The sequence below is a fragment of the Pristiophorus japonicus genome, chromosome 1, assembly GCF_044704955.1.
Source record: "Pristiophorus japonicus isolate sPriJap1 chromosome 1, sPriJap1.hap1, whole genome shotgun sequence".
Taxonomy (NCBI): Eukaryota; Metazoa; Chordata; class Chondrichthyes; family Pristiophoridae; genus Pristiophorus; species Pristiophorus japonicus.
The window spans coordinates 474,552,453-474,568,455 of record NC_091977.1 but is presented as its reverse complement, the minus strand read 5'-3'; the positions used below and the strand labels follow the sequence as shown (position 1 = coordinate 474,568,455).

The 16,003-nt window shown below is 44.7% G+C and overlaps 1 protein-coding gene across 5 annotated transcripts in view; it reads right to left on the bottom strand.

Annotated features, from left to right (window-relative positions):
• Positions 1 to 16,003, bottom strand: part of LOC139276483 (UDP-N-acetylglucosamine transporter TMEM241 homolog) — a 243,578-nt gene that overhangs the window by 179,854 nt on the left and 47,721 nt on the right. For all 5 annotated transcript variants that reach the window (XM_070894555.1, XM_070894586.1, XM_070894564.1 and 2 more), the window contains 3 exons: positions 12,602 to 12,627; positions 8,097 to 8,148; positions 5,174 to 5,222 (listed from right to left, as the gene is read on the bottom strand). In XM_070894555.1, coding sequence (XP_070750656.1) covers positions 5,174 to 5,222; positions 8,097 to 8,148; positions 12,602 to 12,627 — 127 coding nt within the window. The remainder of the gene's footprint in view (positions 1 to 5,173; positions 5,223 to 8,096; positions 8,149 to 12,601; positions 12,628 to 16,003) is intronic.

Sequence of the window (16,003 nt, the reverse complement as noted above, 5' to 3'; positions counted from 1 at the left end):
GCAAACTCTAGGCTACAGCAATTGTGTAAACCATGCATCTACTTAGCTAATCTAGTGTGGTGGTTATAGTACTGCATTAGCAACTCAAAGGTCTTGAGTTTAGATTCCATGATAGCTAATTCAACTCAATAAACCTGGTCATTTGTGGGATAGCAGCAGAGAAAAGAGTGATTAAGACAGTTGCTGGATCGTCAAGAAAATCCAACTGATTCCTCAATGTCCTTCATGGACGGGAATTATTTCCCCTACCTATGACTGCACTTCAACCCACACTATATTCTTAATTTTCTCTGACGTGGCCGAGCATGCCACTCAGATTCATACAGCACAGAGGGCCCAAGTTTCAGCCTCAGTTGCTCCTGATTTTTTGAAGCAACTGGTGTAGAACGGAGTATCTTAGAAATTCAAATTCTCGGCATTTAGTTTGCTCCAGTTCTAGTCAGTTAGAACAGTTTCACTTTGGGCAGAATTTTTTTTCAAAAGGGAGCGTGTCCAGGCACTTACGCCTGTTTTCAAAGTTTCGGCAGTGAAAACTTACTCCAAACTAACTTAGAATGGAGTAAGTGAAGATTTTTGTACATTCGAAAAAACCTTGTCTACACTTTAGAAAATCAGGCGTAGGGAATGGGGGGGGGGTGGGTTTAAAGGGAAGTTTACAAACATTAAACACTTCAGTTTTACAAATAAAGAGCCATCATCAATAATAAATGATAAAAAACATCAATAAATCAATAAAAAAAAATTTATAAGAATGTTTTTTTTTTAACTCAATAAATAAAACATTTTCTACTTACCGAGTGCAGCGTGCTGGGATGCCCCCCCCCACACACACCGTGTGTCTCTGTCAATGTCTCTATCTCCCTGTCTGTCAGTGTCTGTGTTTCGGAGAAGGGGGGGGAGGGGTGGTGGAGAAGGGGGGGAGGGGTGGTGGAGAAGGGGGGGGGAGGGGTGGTGGAGAAGGGGGGGGAGGGGTGGTGGAGAAGGGGGGGGAGGGGTGGTGGAGAAGGGGGGGGAGGGGTGGTGGAGAAGGGGGGGGAGGGGTGGTGGAGAAGGGGGGGGAGGGGTGGTGGAGAAGGGGGGGGAGGGGTGGTGGAGAAGGGGGGGGAGGGGTGGTGGAGAAGGGGGGGGAGGGGTGGTGGAGAAGGGGGGGGAGGGGTGGTGGAGAAGGGGGGGGAGGGGTGGTGGAGAAGGGGGGGGAGGGGTGGTGGAGAAGGGGGGGGAGGGGTGGTGGAGAAGGGGGGGAGGGGTGGTGGAGAAGGGGGGGGGAGGGGTGGTGGAGAAGGGGGGGGGAGGGGTGGTGGAGAAGGGGGGGGGAGGGGTGGTGGAGAAGGGGGGGGGAGGGGTGGTGGAGAAGGGGGGGGGAGGGGTGGTGGAGAAGGGGGGGGAGGGGTGGTGGAGAAGGGGGGGAGGGGTGGTGGAGAAGGGGGGGAGGGGTGGTGGAGAAGGGGGGGAGGGGTGGTGGAGAAGGGGGGGAGGGGTGGTGGAGAAGGGGGGGAGGGGTGGTGGAGAAGGGGGAGGGGTGGTGGAGAAGGGGGAGGGGTGGTGGAGAAGGGGGAGGGGTGGTGGAGAAGGGGGAGGGGTGGTGGAGAAGGGGGAGGGGTGGTGGAGAAGGGGGAGGGGTGGTGGAGAAGGGGGAGGGGTGGTGGAGAAGGGGGAGGGGTGGTGGAGAAGGGGGAGGGGTGGTGGAGAAGGGGGAGGGGTGGTGGAGAAGGGGGAGGGGTGGTGGAGAAGGGGGAGGGGCGGTGGAGAAGGGGGAGGGGCGGTGGAGAAGGGGGAGGGGCGGTGGAGAAGGGGGAGGGGCGGTGGAGAAGGGGGAGGGGCGGGGGAGAAGGGGGAGGGGCGGGGGAGAAGGGGGAGGGGTGGTGGTGTGGGGGAGAAGGGGGAGGGGTGGTGGTGTGGGGGAGAAGGGGGAGGGGTGGTGGTGTGGGGGAGAAGGGGGAGGGGTGGTGGTGTGGGGGAGAAGGGGGAGGGGTGGTGGTGTGGGGGAGAAGGGGGAGGGGTGGTGTGGGGGAGAAGGGGGAGGGGTGGTGTGGGGGAGAAGGGGGAGGGGTGGTGTGGTGGGGAAAGGAGAACAAGGGGGTGGGGAAAGGAGAACAAGGGGGTGGGGAAAGGAGAACAAGGGGGTGGGGAAAGGAGAACAAGGGGGTGGGGAAAGGAGAACAAGGGGGTGGGGAAAGGAGAACAAGGGGGTGGGGAAAGGAGAACAAGGGGGTGGGGAAAGGAGAACAAGGGGGTGGGGAAAGGAGAACAAGGGGGTGGGGAAAGGAGAACAAGGAGGTGGGGAAAGGAGAACAAGGAGGTGGGGAAAAGAGAACAAGGGGGTGGGGAAAGGAGAACAAGGGGGTGGGGAAAGGAGAAGGGGTGGGGGGGGGGGGAAGGCTGAATGGGCCGGGCCAGGCCCGGCCGGGCCCAAGACTTCGGGCAGGGCCTGTCCCCAGCACCAGATTTACAGGTAGGTGGCGTTGGGTCGGGTCGGGTCCAGGGTCCGGGGTCGGGAGCGCGTGGGTCGGGGTCGGGGGGGGGTGGTGGGAGGGAAGTCGGTTCGGTTTGGGTCGGGGGGGGGGGGGCGGTGGGAGGGAGGTCAGGTCGGGGGGGGGGGGAGCGCAGGTCGGGTCCAGTCCGGGGGGTCGGGGTGGTCGGGTCCGGTCCAGGGGCGGAGGAAGCAGGAGTCAAGTCGGGTCGGGAGGAAGCAGGAGCTGGGCGTGGAAGGCAGCCTTATGCACGCAGCCCCAGTGAGGCCATTCGGCCAGGGCTAGGGGCTGCGTGCTTCGGGCTTCTCCCACACAGTTTTGGGCGCCTGGAGCTACTGCACATGCGCGCCCACCGTAGCACGCATGTGCAGAGGTCCCGGCACTGGTTTCAGCGCAGGGACCTAGCTCCGCCCCCTACAGCTTGTGCTGCGCTGTGTCCGGCTCCAGAGGACCAGCAGGGAACCGGAGAATCTGTAAATTTTGTTTAGGCGCACTTTGTGGCGCTAAAAACGGGCGTCCAGGTCGGGGCTGCGCCGTTCTGGGCGCGGCCCAAAACTTTGTCCCAGAGGGAGGTCATTCATCCCACTGTGTCTATGCCAGATCTTTGAAAGAGATATCCAATTAGTCCCACCGCCATGCTCTTTCCTCGTCAATGTTTCTTTTTCACATTTTTATCAAATTCCCTTTTGAAAGTTACTATTGAATCTGCTTCCACTACCCTTTCAGGCAGTGCAATCCAGATCCCCATTCCCCTCTGGATTCTTTTGACAATTATCTTAGATCCATGTCCACTGGTTACCAACCCTTCTGTCAGTGGAAACTCTTTCTCCCTCAATTTACACTCAGTCGTAAAAAATAACAATTGCTACAGAAAGCATCACTTCCTTCTCAGGGCCACTGGGGTGAACAATATTTGCAGCTCTATCAACATTGCCCACAATCTAAGACAAATAATAATCCAAGTAAAACAACACTTTTGTACTGACTATGGATCATGGGGAGACATAGTGGCAGCGGTAGTAAATGTGTAAAAATAATGCAGTATTTAAGAATTGTAAATCATGCGGTATCATTGGGCAAACTGACCTAGATTCATTTTGCTGGCATGAGCTTCAACAGTAAGATTTTATGCTATCTCTTTTAAAATAATCATAAACTGGAAGATCCTAATCAGTTATGCACTTCGGTACAGCTGTCCATTCGCACAATTATTTAAAAAAAATGTGAAACACTTATAATTACGGTTTAAATCATATAGTTCAATAATACTATGGTATATTGTAATACTAAAACAAAATTGTTTTTGTGCAAAGGCACTGCGAGTAAGGCTGTCTTCTACTTTGAAAGGTGTATGCTAAATGATTTGACCAGGGACGCAATGGCCATAGCTCCTTCTCCGAGGGGTCAGATGAAAATGCTCCACTGTACTCCAGTGAAAATTGCTTTTCAGTGCAGATTGCTGCGTGTATTCTCAGTGCAGATTGCTGCATGTATTTTCTTTTGGGACTTTCGCCTTCATTTTCGGCGGTTTTCTCGGCGGTACAGTTGTTTTTTGCTGAAAAACCGCCCGGCGAAAGTTTCCTCTTTAGAGTTGCGGCCACATTTTGAAAAGACCGCCGGGGAGCAAACCGCCCATGTGTATCTGCGTGCACCACCGAGAAAGCCGCCAGGATCTAAGTTTTGCCTCATCGGGGGCCCATACACACCGCCGAGGAAACCACCCACAAAAAGCTGCCTGAAACAGGGTGGGAGGTGAGTACCCTGCAAAGAAAGGTAAGTTAAAGGTTTTTTAAAATTATTTTTAAAATTCTAAAATGTTGATTACGTTAAAAAATGTCTTGAGAATGTTTTATAACTTTTTATTTTTTGTTTAAGTGAAAAAATATTTTGAGTTTTCCCCCCTCCCTGGGCCCAACTGCAGCCTCGGACTAAAATTTAAGTACTTACCGTCCATTCCAGTAAGAACCGCCCGTTTCACCTAGTTTCACCTTTAACCGCCGAGAAAATTGGTGTAAGATCCATTTTCTCACTGGGCGATATTTTTTACTTTTATTATGGAAATTTTCACCAGCGTTAGTTGCAGAACGTTAGCGGTGTTTCTGGGCAGCAATCGGGCGGTGAGGGGCTTTAGGGAAAGTCTAGCCCTTGGTGCATTAATACTCCAAAGCATTCAATAAGTTCAAGAAAGGAAAAAAAATCAAAGAATAACTATTCTGCCAGATTAGTAGATTGCAGCCAAGAAAGCAATTGGGGCGATACAATAGGCCTTTGTGCCCCTGGGCTAAGGGGATGTGGGGCAGAGGGGGCCAAGGGAGAGGAGAAAATCAGCCAGAGGTTAGCACTTATCAAAGCTATTCAGCGACTTCTGCTCGAGAGTACATCTGCGTGGCTATCAAGTGAGAACAGAGTTGTGTTTGACTCCAATGCCTCCCTCCTACTGACAGTTGACAGCAATTTGGACATGGTACTGGAGCGCTGACAGCACTTGTGGAATCGCACTGCAGCAAGCAGTGATGACTTCATTCGGGGAGGAAATCAGCAAAAATAAATTTACACAGCAAACTCAAACCGAGATATTAAACAATGCAGCACAAGTCTATTTTTTTTAATTCAATAAACACAGAATGTATCTGAATATTAACATAGATCTCAGGCTCTATAAAAATGTACTGCAAGGACAATGGTAAAATCATTTAACTCACCAGCACACGCAAAGTGTATCACTGCCCAGAAATAGCCTCCTGGGTCAAACTGTAACAGAGGAAGTACATTTTTTGTGTGAGGGATAAAACATTCATTGCTTTGTAGCTCCCCTACATGGTGATTCTAGGAAACTGCAGAAGCAAACTATACAAATAACAAAGTACATTGCTTTCAGATCAACCTAATAAATTTTACGAATAGGAAAAAGCCATTTGGGAAAAACAAGCCCATCTTTTTGATAGATCATCCCATTTACCTTCTCACCACAACTTAGTGTTCCTACATCAAACTGCTGCAAAACTCAAGCACAGCTAAGATTCACTCTAGACACCACAGGCCAATAAAAAATAAAATGCCTCCCTCTACAGTGAACAATGAATACTTAAGAGGTCTGTTCAAATAAAAATTGGTTGGAGGAGAAAAACAACTACCACAATTGTCATATTTGACAGAATAGAAGTAACTTTGCACATGTAATAGTTTCCAGAGCATTTAAACCCCGAATACACTTATGGGTTCAATTAAAATATCCCAACAATATCAAGTAACAAATCCGAAATCAATAAATATTGTTAAGCCATCAATGAATGGAAGCAGAAAGGGAACACTCCAAGCATTAACTCATCTCTCATGGGCATAGTAATTGGCTGTAAGTGGATGTACAATATTACATCAGGTATACTTGTAACCACAAGCCAATGATCTGAGACCCTGGAGATTATACATTCCTAAAGATCCCTTGTAAAATTACTGCTCTACCATATGCAGGTAGAATGTGTCATCTAACCAAATTTAGGTGGTTTCCCAGATTAGTCATTTTACAAATCAAATAAACATTGGATAATATTGTGTTGAAATACTTTTGAAGTCAGAACATTTGTTGACCCAATTTAATGCAGAACTTGCTGCAGTGACCTTATTCTAAATAATTAGATAATCAAGAGAGATGTGCACATTGGTGAAGAACTGCATAATACAGATCAAATGGTCTCAGATTCAAGCCAGTCAATCTAAGATGGTGGCAGTGGGCACCACTATGTCCCTGAGATAAGAGTGGGAAAGAAAACTGGACATGTTTCTCGTTCCCATCGTCAGAAACCTGAACAGAGGCTTAGAATCAGGTCAGTCACACAGAAGGTGGATTGCAGCAAAGGAAGGCATGAATTTACAGCATTTAAATCTCATGTTACGCAAAAATAATTATAAGCCATGGATATCCTCAAGGCTTGACTAGAATCATGTTCGCTTAAAAGGCTCTGTAATTAGTACTTTAGTGCATGGGCTTGCTGCAGCCTGAAGTAATAAGACATTGCTTCTCTAATGTAATTGGCCACACAATGTGCTCTTGTTCTCAGCCGAGGCCATATGGAGGGACAAGAATAAGATCTTGTGTCAGAAATCAGTTCAACTCCATGATGCAATTAATTCAGACAGCTTGGAAATTAATATTAATTTGTTATCAACTAGGCTTAACTTTTCCTAATTCTGCTCTTGTGTGCATTTGAGTCAAGTTCATTCAAGGAGATTGTCTTCTATTGGGATATAATAGTTAATAAGGTTTGGTGGTAATGTGTGCATAATTTTTATCTCCCTGAAATATAGAGCATCGAGAGCTAAGCATGCTTAACCCTTCCAGTGCTGAAAACAGGTTTATTCTTCCAGATGTGGTGGACCCTGGGAGCAGGGTTTGCCAACGATCAGCTGATATATCATCTTGGGAATTTTACTGATCGGTAGAAGCTGTTCTGCCATGCGAGAACATCTTAAACTTCTAAGTCTGTGCTTTTGATTGGCTGAAAAATCACTAATATAATTTTCCAATCAATGAAGAGAGCTTTATTTTTTTATGAACACAGTTGATCCGATCTCATTGAAGGGAGCGGGCAGGGAAGTGGACCTGAGTCCATGATCGGATGAGCCATGCTCGTATTAAATGGCGGAGCAGGCTAGAGGGGCCTGCTCCTATTTCTTACATTCTTATAATGGGAACCCAGAGGAGAAAAAATTTCACATTTTTGGGGATGAAGAAAGTTTAAAAGATAGGATAGTTTCAATTATGCAGAAAAAGGTCAAATTAAATTAACAAAATAAAAGCAGGGCAAAGTCTCAGTAGGGGAAGGGATGAGGGAACAAGCAGAATTAACGCTGCACATGTTTAATTGTGTTTTTTTTTTAAAAAAGGTTTGTTTGAGCTCTGAAGGATTAATGTTACTGAAATAAAGTTACTCAGATGGTGTCTGTGTGTGTGTGTAATTTTCTTTAACCTGCCAACAGTCTCAGAATTAATGAAGATCTAGGTTAGAAAGTGTTGGCCTATATTCAGAAATGAAGAAAGTCCACTTTGCTGCATCTACACACTGGCGAAGTTCTGGGGAGAACTTGAGATTGTTCTGCTTTCTTAATCCCTGAAGCACGAGTGTAGCAATTAGGAAAAAAAAAAAAATAGGGAAAATGTAGTTAGACCCTAACACAATCTAAATTCATAACAGGAACATGTGTGATGGATAAAGAATCTTGCTGTAGTGCATAGACATTACTTTACCTGATTGAATTTTTCCTCCTCAAATTAACAGATTTAGGAATAGTGGAGTAATTCACTGCAATTAATCTAAATGTACTCAGTCCCATAAACAGAGGACTGTAAAATTCATACTGAACACGATTTTAGTTTTGATTTGTTGGGGAAATGAAGCAAAGCATCTTTTGACAGTTAATTGATAATAACACAGGTCTAAGTATAATTCACAAAGTACTTTCAAAAGGATTACTGCATCAGAGTACAGCTCAAAACTCATGAGAAAATGTTAACAGACTGAAAGTTAAGATGTATATGAGACATGACATTATGGCATGAGAACTTGTACCCCCTGTACATTTAAATAGTAACACTCAAATATGGAGAGGCATAGGGCAGAGGCTTACCCGAAGGTCATTAAATGGTAAACTAGCACCAGCTAGGAGAGTCATCAACATACTAAAAGGAATGGGTCAGAGAGAAGAAATTAGCAAACTCCAATTATGGTTGCATCTTGTACCAGAGACCATCAGTTAAACATCCTTTCCCAATAGAATTCTGCAGAATTTTGATGGTACAGGTAAGTAGTTAACAGTTTATTTGGAGCCATGTTAGAAGCATAGAAAATAGGTGCAGGAGTGGCCATTCGGCCCTTCGAGCCTGCACCACCATTCAATATGATCATGGCTGATCATGCAACCTCAGTACCCCATTCCTGCTTTCTCTCCATACACCTTGATCCCTTTAGCCGTAAGGCTCACGTCGAACTCCCTTTTGAATATATCTAACGAACTGGCCTCAACAACTTTTCTGTGGTAGAGAATTCCACAGGTTCATAATTCTCTGAGTGAAGAAGTTTCTCCTCATCTCGGTCCTAAATGGCTTACCCCTTATCCTTAGACTGTGACCCCTGGTTCTGGACTTCCCCAACATCGGGAACATTCTTCCTGCATCTAAGCTGTCCAATCCCATCAGAATTTTATATGTTTCTATGAGATCCCCTCTCATTCTTCTAAATTTCAGTGAACATAAGCCTAGTCGATCCAGTCTGTCTTCAAATGTCAGTCCTGCCATCCCAGGAATCAGTATGGTGAACCTTCGCTGCACTCCCTCAATAGCAAGAATGTCTTTCCTCAGATTAGGAGACCAAAACTGAACACAATATTCAAGGAGTGGCCTCACCAAGGCCCTGTACAACTGCAGTAAGACCTACCTGCTCCGATACTCAAATCCTCTTGCTATGAAGGCCAACATGCCATTTGCCTTCTTCACTGCCTGCTGTATCTGCATGCCAATTTTCAATGACTGATGTATCATGATACCCGTTGCACCTCCCCTTTACCTAATCTGTCACCAGATAATATTCTGCCTTCCTGTTTTTGCCACCAAAGTGGATAACCTCACATTTATCTACATTATACTGCATCTGCCATGCATTTGTCCACTAACCTAACCTGTCCAAGTCACCCTGCAGCCTCTTAGCATCCTCCTCACAGCTCACACTGCCACCCAGCTTAGTGTAATCTGCAAACTTGGGAGATATTACATTCAATTCCTTCGTCTAAATCATTAATGTATATTGTAAGTAGCTGGGGTCCCAGCACTGAACTTTGCGGTACCCCACTAGTCACTGCCTGCCATTCTGAAAAGGACCCGTTTATTCATACTCTTTTCTTCCTGTCTGCCAACCAGTTCTCTATCTATCCATGTCAATACATTACCCCCAATACGATGTGCTTTAATTTTGCAGACTAATCTCTTGTGTGGGACCTTGTCAAAAGCCTTTTGAAAGTCCAAATACACCACATCCACTGGTTCTCCCTTGTCCACTCTACTAGTTACATCCTCAAAAAATTCTAGAAGATTTGTCAAGCATGATTTCATTTTCATAAATCCATACTGACTTGGACCGATCCTGTCACTGCTTTCCAAATGCGCTGCTATTACATCTTTAATAAATTGATTCCAACATTTTCTCCACTACCGATGTCAGGCTAAACGGTCTATAATTCTCCGTTTTCTCTCTCCCTCCTTTTTAAAAAGTGAGCTTACATTAGTTACCCTCCAGTCTATAGGAACTGATCCAGAGTCGATAGACTGTTGGAAAATGATCACCAATGCATCCACTATTTCTAGGGCCACTTCCTTAAGTACTCTGGGATGCAGACTATCAGGCCCTGGGAATTTATTGACCTTCAATCCCATCAATTTCCCTAACACAATTTGCTGACTAATAAGGATTTCCTTCAGTTCCTCCTCCTCGCTAGATCCTCGGTCCCCTAGTATTTCCAGGTGGTTATTTGTGTCTTCCTTAGTGAAGACAGAACCAAAGTATTTGTTCAATTGGTCTGCCATTTCTTAGTTCCCATTATAAATTCTGATTGCAAGGGACCTACATTTGTCTTCACTAATCTTTTTCTCTTCACATATCTATAGAAGCTATTGCAGTCAGTTTTTATGTTCCCTGCAAGCTTACTCTCATACTCTATTTTCCCCCTCCTAATTAAACTCTTTGTCCTCCTCTGCTGAATTCTAAATTTCTTCCAGTCCTCAGGTTTGCTGCTTTTTCATGCCAATGTATATGCCTCTTCCTTGGATTTAACACTATCCCCAATTCCCTTGTTAGCCACTGTTGAGCCACCTTCCCCATTTTATTTTTACGCCAGAAAGGGATGTACAATTGTTGAAGTTCATCCATGTGATCTTTAGCTGTCTGCCATTGCCTATCCACTGTCAACCCTTTAAGTATCATTCGCTAGTCTAGCCTAGCTAATTCACGTCTCAGACCATCGAAGTTATCTTTCTTTAAGTTCAAGACCCTAGTCTCTGAATTAACTGTGTCACTCTCCATCTTAATGAAGAATTCTACCATATTATGGTCACTCTTCCCTAAGGGGCCTCGCACAACAAGGTTGCTAATTAATCCTCTCTCATTACACAACACCCAGTCTAGGATGGCCTACTCTCTAGTTGGTTTCTCGACATATTGGTCTAGAAAACCATCCCTTATACAATCCAGGAACTCCTCCTCCACTGTATTGCTACCAGTTCGGTTAGCCCAATCTATATGTAAATTAAAGTCACCCATGATAACTGCTGTACCTTTATTGCACACATCCCTAATTTCTTGTTTGACGCCATCCCCAACCTCACTACTACTGTTTGGTGGTCTGTACACAACTCCCACTAGCGTTTTCTGCCCTTTGGTGTTCCTCAGCTCTACCCATACAGATTCCACATCAACCAAGCTAATGAACTTCCTTACTAATCTTCTCTTTAACTAGAAACGCTACCCCATCTCCTTTTCCTTGGTGAGTTCCCAGCCTTGGTCACCCTGGAGCCATGTCTCTGTAATCCCAATTTCATCATATTTGTTAACAGTTGTCTGGGCAGTTAATTTATCCACCCTATTACGAATGCTCCTCGCATTGAGACACAGAGCCTTCAGGCTTTTTTTTTAAAAAAAAACACTCTTTGTCCTTTTAGAATTATGTTGTAATGTGGCCCTTCTTGATTTTTGCCTTTGATTTCTCTGCCCTTCACTTTTTACCTTTTGCTTTTGCCCCCATTTTATTTCCCTCTGTCTCCCTGCATAGATTCCCATCCCCCTGCCATATTAGTTTAAACTATCCCAACAGCACTAGCAAACACTCCCCCTAGGACATCAGTTCTGGTCCTGCCCAGGTGCAGACCATCAGTTTTGTATTGGTCCCATCCCCCTCAGAACCGGTTCCCAGGAATTTGAATCCCTCCTTCTTGCACCATTCCTCAAGCCACGTATTCATCTGAACTATCCTGCTATTTCTACTCGGACTAGCACGTGGCACTGGTAGCAATCCTGAGATTATTACCTTTGAGGTCCTATTTTTTAAAATTTAATTCCGAGCAGTTGCTTCCCCAATATAGAAACAAGATAGGCCATTTGTCCTATCAAATTTGCTCTGCCATTTTGTTACCCATGGCAAGTTTTTAAAAATATCTTTCTCATGTTAATTCCCTGCCTTTTACCAAAACTCATATTTTCAATGGGTCTGCATCTCCTTTGTAACTCTCAACTGCTCTGTATCTATTGGCCTGCTGTGGTAGCTCACTCCAGAGCCTCAAAAGTTTGCTAGAAGTTTTTCTGGATTCACTCTCAATTGGCTTAACCTGCATTTCTGAAGGCACTGACTCGTACTGTGGTGCAGTTCCATGGACAACAGCAGCCCTCCAGGTATCTTGCATTGGTGGCTTCACACATGAGCCTGGACAATGAATGTTGGTCTGATTATTAGATTATAATATACGTGCTTGGTATTAAAGTAAGGCCCAAAACGATCCTCATCTGTCTACAGGTACACAAACTTTCCAGCAAGGGTCACTGAACAGTAATTAGAAGTGGGTACCCTGGTGATTTTTATTTTCCATTGTCCAGTGGCACCCAGGCTAAGCAGCACTGGAGTGAATTGTACCCTGCATCCCTTTAACCAGAGATCAACTAAGAGCATAGATCAGGAAGTGAACCTGCACATTCCTGGCTTTGTTTTTCAGTAGCACACCAGGCTGCATTTACCCACTGAGCTCAGAGGGTGCTGATCAAATTAAATTAACCAAATATGCTGGAGAAATTGGATAGTTATCCCAGGTGACTTTTTAAAATTAAAAAAATGAGAACTACTCCCATAGTTTAGCTGCTGGTTCCAAAATCTCTTTGGTGATGATTTTACAATTTGAACTTGCATCTGGAAGTCACCCAGTTAGTTTCCCCTTGCTTCTTCTCTGATATTTTCTTAGGTTTACTCAGTTTTAAACTATACTACTCTCCAAAACAGCACAACATTCAGCAAAAACTCATTCACTGGTAATCCTGATCTATAACATTTGGCAAATGTGCAGAAGGGCAAATATAAGCAATGGCATTGAACAAACTTACCTGAGAAGTTTAGTGAAAGACAATTTCTGTGCAAAAGAAAAGAAAGGATATGATTTGTAATCACAATTAAAAACTAGTGTGTTGACAGTCAACCTCTTATTTAGTAACATTTAAAATGGTACACGTACACATGCGAAACATAGAAATTCCAACACAGCACGAGAAGATCTGGCCTGTCAGCCTGTGGTGGTGCTGGCTCTACAGCGGAGCTATCTACTTTAATCCCATTTCCTTGCTCTTTCCAAATATTGTTTAATATTTTTCTTCAAGAATTAATCTCATTCCCTCTTGAATGCTATAATTCACTGTTTCAAAAGCTACTTGTTGTAACACATTCCATATTCCTATAGTCCTTTGTGTGAAACATTTCTTCTAAACTCCCTATGCTGCTTTATATGACATTTCTTGTTCATCGGGGCGGTTCATCAGTACAGAAGGCAGTATGGTTCCACATTTTGGATTGGGTGTTACAATGAAGCAGCTCCAGGTGACAGGAAAAGTTTATTCTGGTCCAAGTCCCCACCCACACAGGAGCATAATCTAATACAACAGAACAACATTTCTGCTCGTCACCCTGTGAGGGACAAGTGCTAATTCAATCCTGGACTCTGCACCGGTGTGTTGTGGACTGGTGCTTACTGGAAACTAGATTGAGGCTGCCTCATTTTACTTTGAACCCTAAAAGTCCTTCGTGAGAGAAGAAGATGTTTAGCTAACAAGCTGGAGCAGTTTTAAAATCATGTCCCAGAAGTGAAAGTTGAGCATTATAAGAACATAACATAAGAATATAAGAAATAGGAGCAGGAGTAGGCCATTTGGCCCCTCGAGTCTGCTCCGCCATTCAATAAGATCATGGTTGATCTGATCATGGACTCAGCTCCATTTCCCCGCCCACTCCCCATAACCCTTTATGCTCAAAAATCTGTCTATTGCCACCTTAAATATATGCAATGACCCAGCGTCCATGGCTCTCTGGGGCAGAGAATTCCATAGATTTACAAACCTCAGAAGAAATTTCTCCTCACCTCAGTTTTAAATGGGGGGCCCATTATTCTGAGACTATGTCCCCTAGTTTTAGTTTCCACTATGAGTGGAAATATCCCCTCTGCATCCACCTTGTCGAGCCCCCTCATTATCTTATAAGTTTCAATAAGATCACCTCTCATTCTTCTGAACTCCAATGTGTATAGGCCCAACCTACTCAACCTACCCTCATAAGTCAACCCCCTCATCTCCGGAATCAACCTAGTGAACCTTCTCTGAACAGCCTCCAATACAAGTACATCCTTCCTTAAATACGGAGACCAAAACTGTACGCAGTACTCCAGGTGTGGCCTCCCCAATATTCTGTACAGTTGTAGCAGGACTTCTTTGCTTTTATACTCTATCCCCCTTGCAATAAAGGCCAACATTCCATTTGCCTTCCTGATTCCTTGCTGTACCTGCATACCAACTTTTTGTGTTTCATGCACAAGGACCCCAGGTCTCACATTTTCCCACATTATTCTCCATCTGCCAAATTTTTGCCTACACTTAGCCTGTCCACATCCCTTTGCAGATTTTTTGTGTCCTTACAATTTGCTCTCCCACCCATCTTTGTATCATCAGCAAACGTGGCTACATTACGCTCGGTCCCTTCATCCAAGTCATTAATATAGATTGCAAATAGTTGAGGACCCAGCACCGATCCCTGTGGCACCCCACTAGTCACCGTTTCCCAACCGGAAAATGACCCATTTATCCCGACTCTGTTTTCGGTTAGTTAGCCAATCCTCTAGCTGTGCTAATATATTACCCCCAACCCCATGAGCTTTTATCTTGGTCAGTAACCTTTTATGTGGCACCTTATCGAATGCCTTCTGGAAATCCAAATACACCACATCCACTGGTTCTCCCTTATCCATCCTGTTCGTTACATCCTCAAAGAACTCCAGCAAATTTGTCAAACATGATTTCCCTTTCACAAAACCATGCTGACTGCTTGATTGAATCATGCTTTTCCAAATGTCTCGCTACTACTTCCTTAATAATGGACTCCAGCATTTTCCCAACGACAGGTGTTAGGCTATAACCATGGTGTACAATCCATTTTCTATTGCCCATTTTAAAAGTGGATCAGTTTGTTCTTGGCATCTGGATGATTTATTGCCCTTTTATAGCCACCCCAAAGGCCTCCTTGAACCACTGCCATCCTTGTGATCATAGTGCTCTCACAAAAGGTATTGATCGGAACTTCCAGGATTTTGGCACAGTGACTATGAAGAAATCGAATATAATTTATTTGATGATCACAGTGCTGGTCTCCTCTCACCTGGGGGGGGGTGGGGGGGAGCAGGTGCAGATTCGCATTTCCGTTGCCTCCATTTCGGAATTGTTTTGTATGTGTGTACCTTTAATTACCCTATGTGAGCTATTGTCATGCCCTTTTGTTCGTTTAATACTGCCTCACTGAGAGCCTCGCTGTGACAGGTGTCTTCACTACCGACTCTTCAGTTCTAACTTGTTCTCTTTCCCATCCCTTTTCATTTTAGTCAGTCCTATTAAGAGTCTCGTCTATCTACTTATTCCAGTTCTGTCAAACATTCTACGCTTGAACTATTAACCCATCTTTTCTCTTTTGCGATGCGGAAAAACCTGCTGTCCATTTGGAGCATTTTCAGTTTTTATTTCAGATTTCCAATGAATACAGGATTTTTTTCTTTTCAGTGCAAAAATGTTGACTCATCAAAAACAAAATGGCATTTAAACAGCACAGCTTCACGGATAGCTGGCAAATTATACTTGACCTACTTTGAATATTGGATCAAATCAAAGCTCTCATTGGGTTTGGCTCACCGGCTCTAGCGCGCATACACCAATCTCATTACCAGCGCCAGTCTAAAAGCCCAAGGGGTGGCAGGTTACATCTTGTACTGTTAATGAGGTTCACTGGACTCCATTCACGTGTTAGCAACAGCTGCTGTACTGGAGCTGACATACGTGGAAAGATATTCGAGCTGTTCTCTGGGGAGGGTGAGAGAGGAAGTTAAACAGGGATAGAGATTCTAGAGGAACTGATATACAATTAAAGAAAAAAAGACATGCATTTATATAGCGCCTTTCATGACCACAGGATATCCCGAAGCACTTTACAAAAAATTAAGTACTTTTGAAGCGTAGTCACTGTTGTAATGTAGGAAATTCGACAACCAACTTGCACACAGCAAGCTCCAACAAACAGCAATGTGACAATGATCAGATAATCTGTTTTTGTTATGTTGATTGAGGGATAAATATTGACCAGGATACCAGGGATAACCCTCCTGCTCTTCTTCAAAATAGTGCCATAGGATCTTTTATGTCTCCTGAGAGAGCAGACGGAGCCATGGTTTAGCGTCTCATCTGAAAGACGGTGGGGCCGAA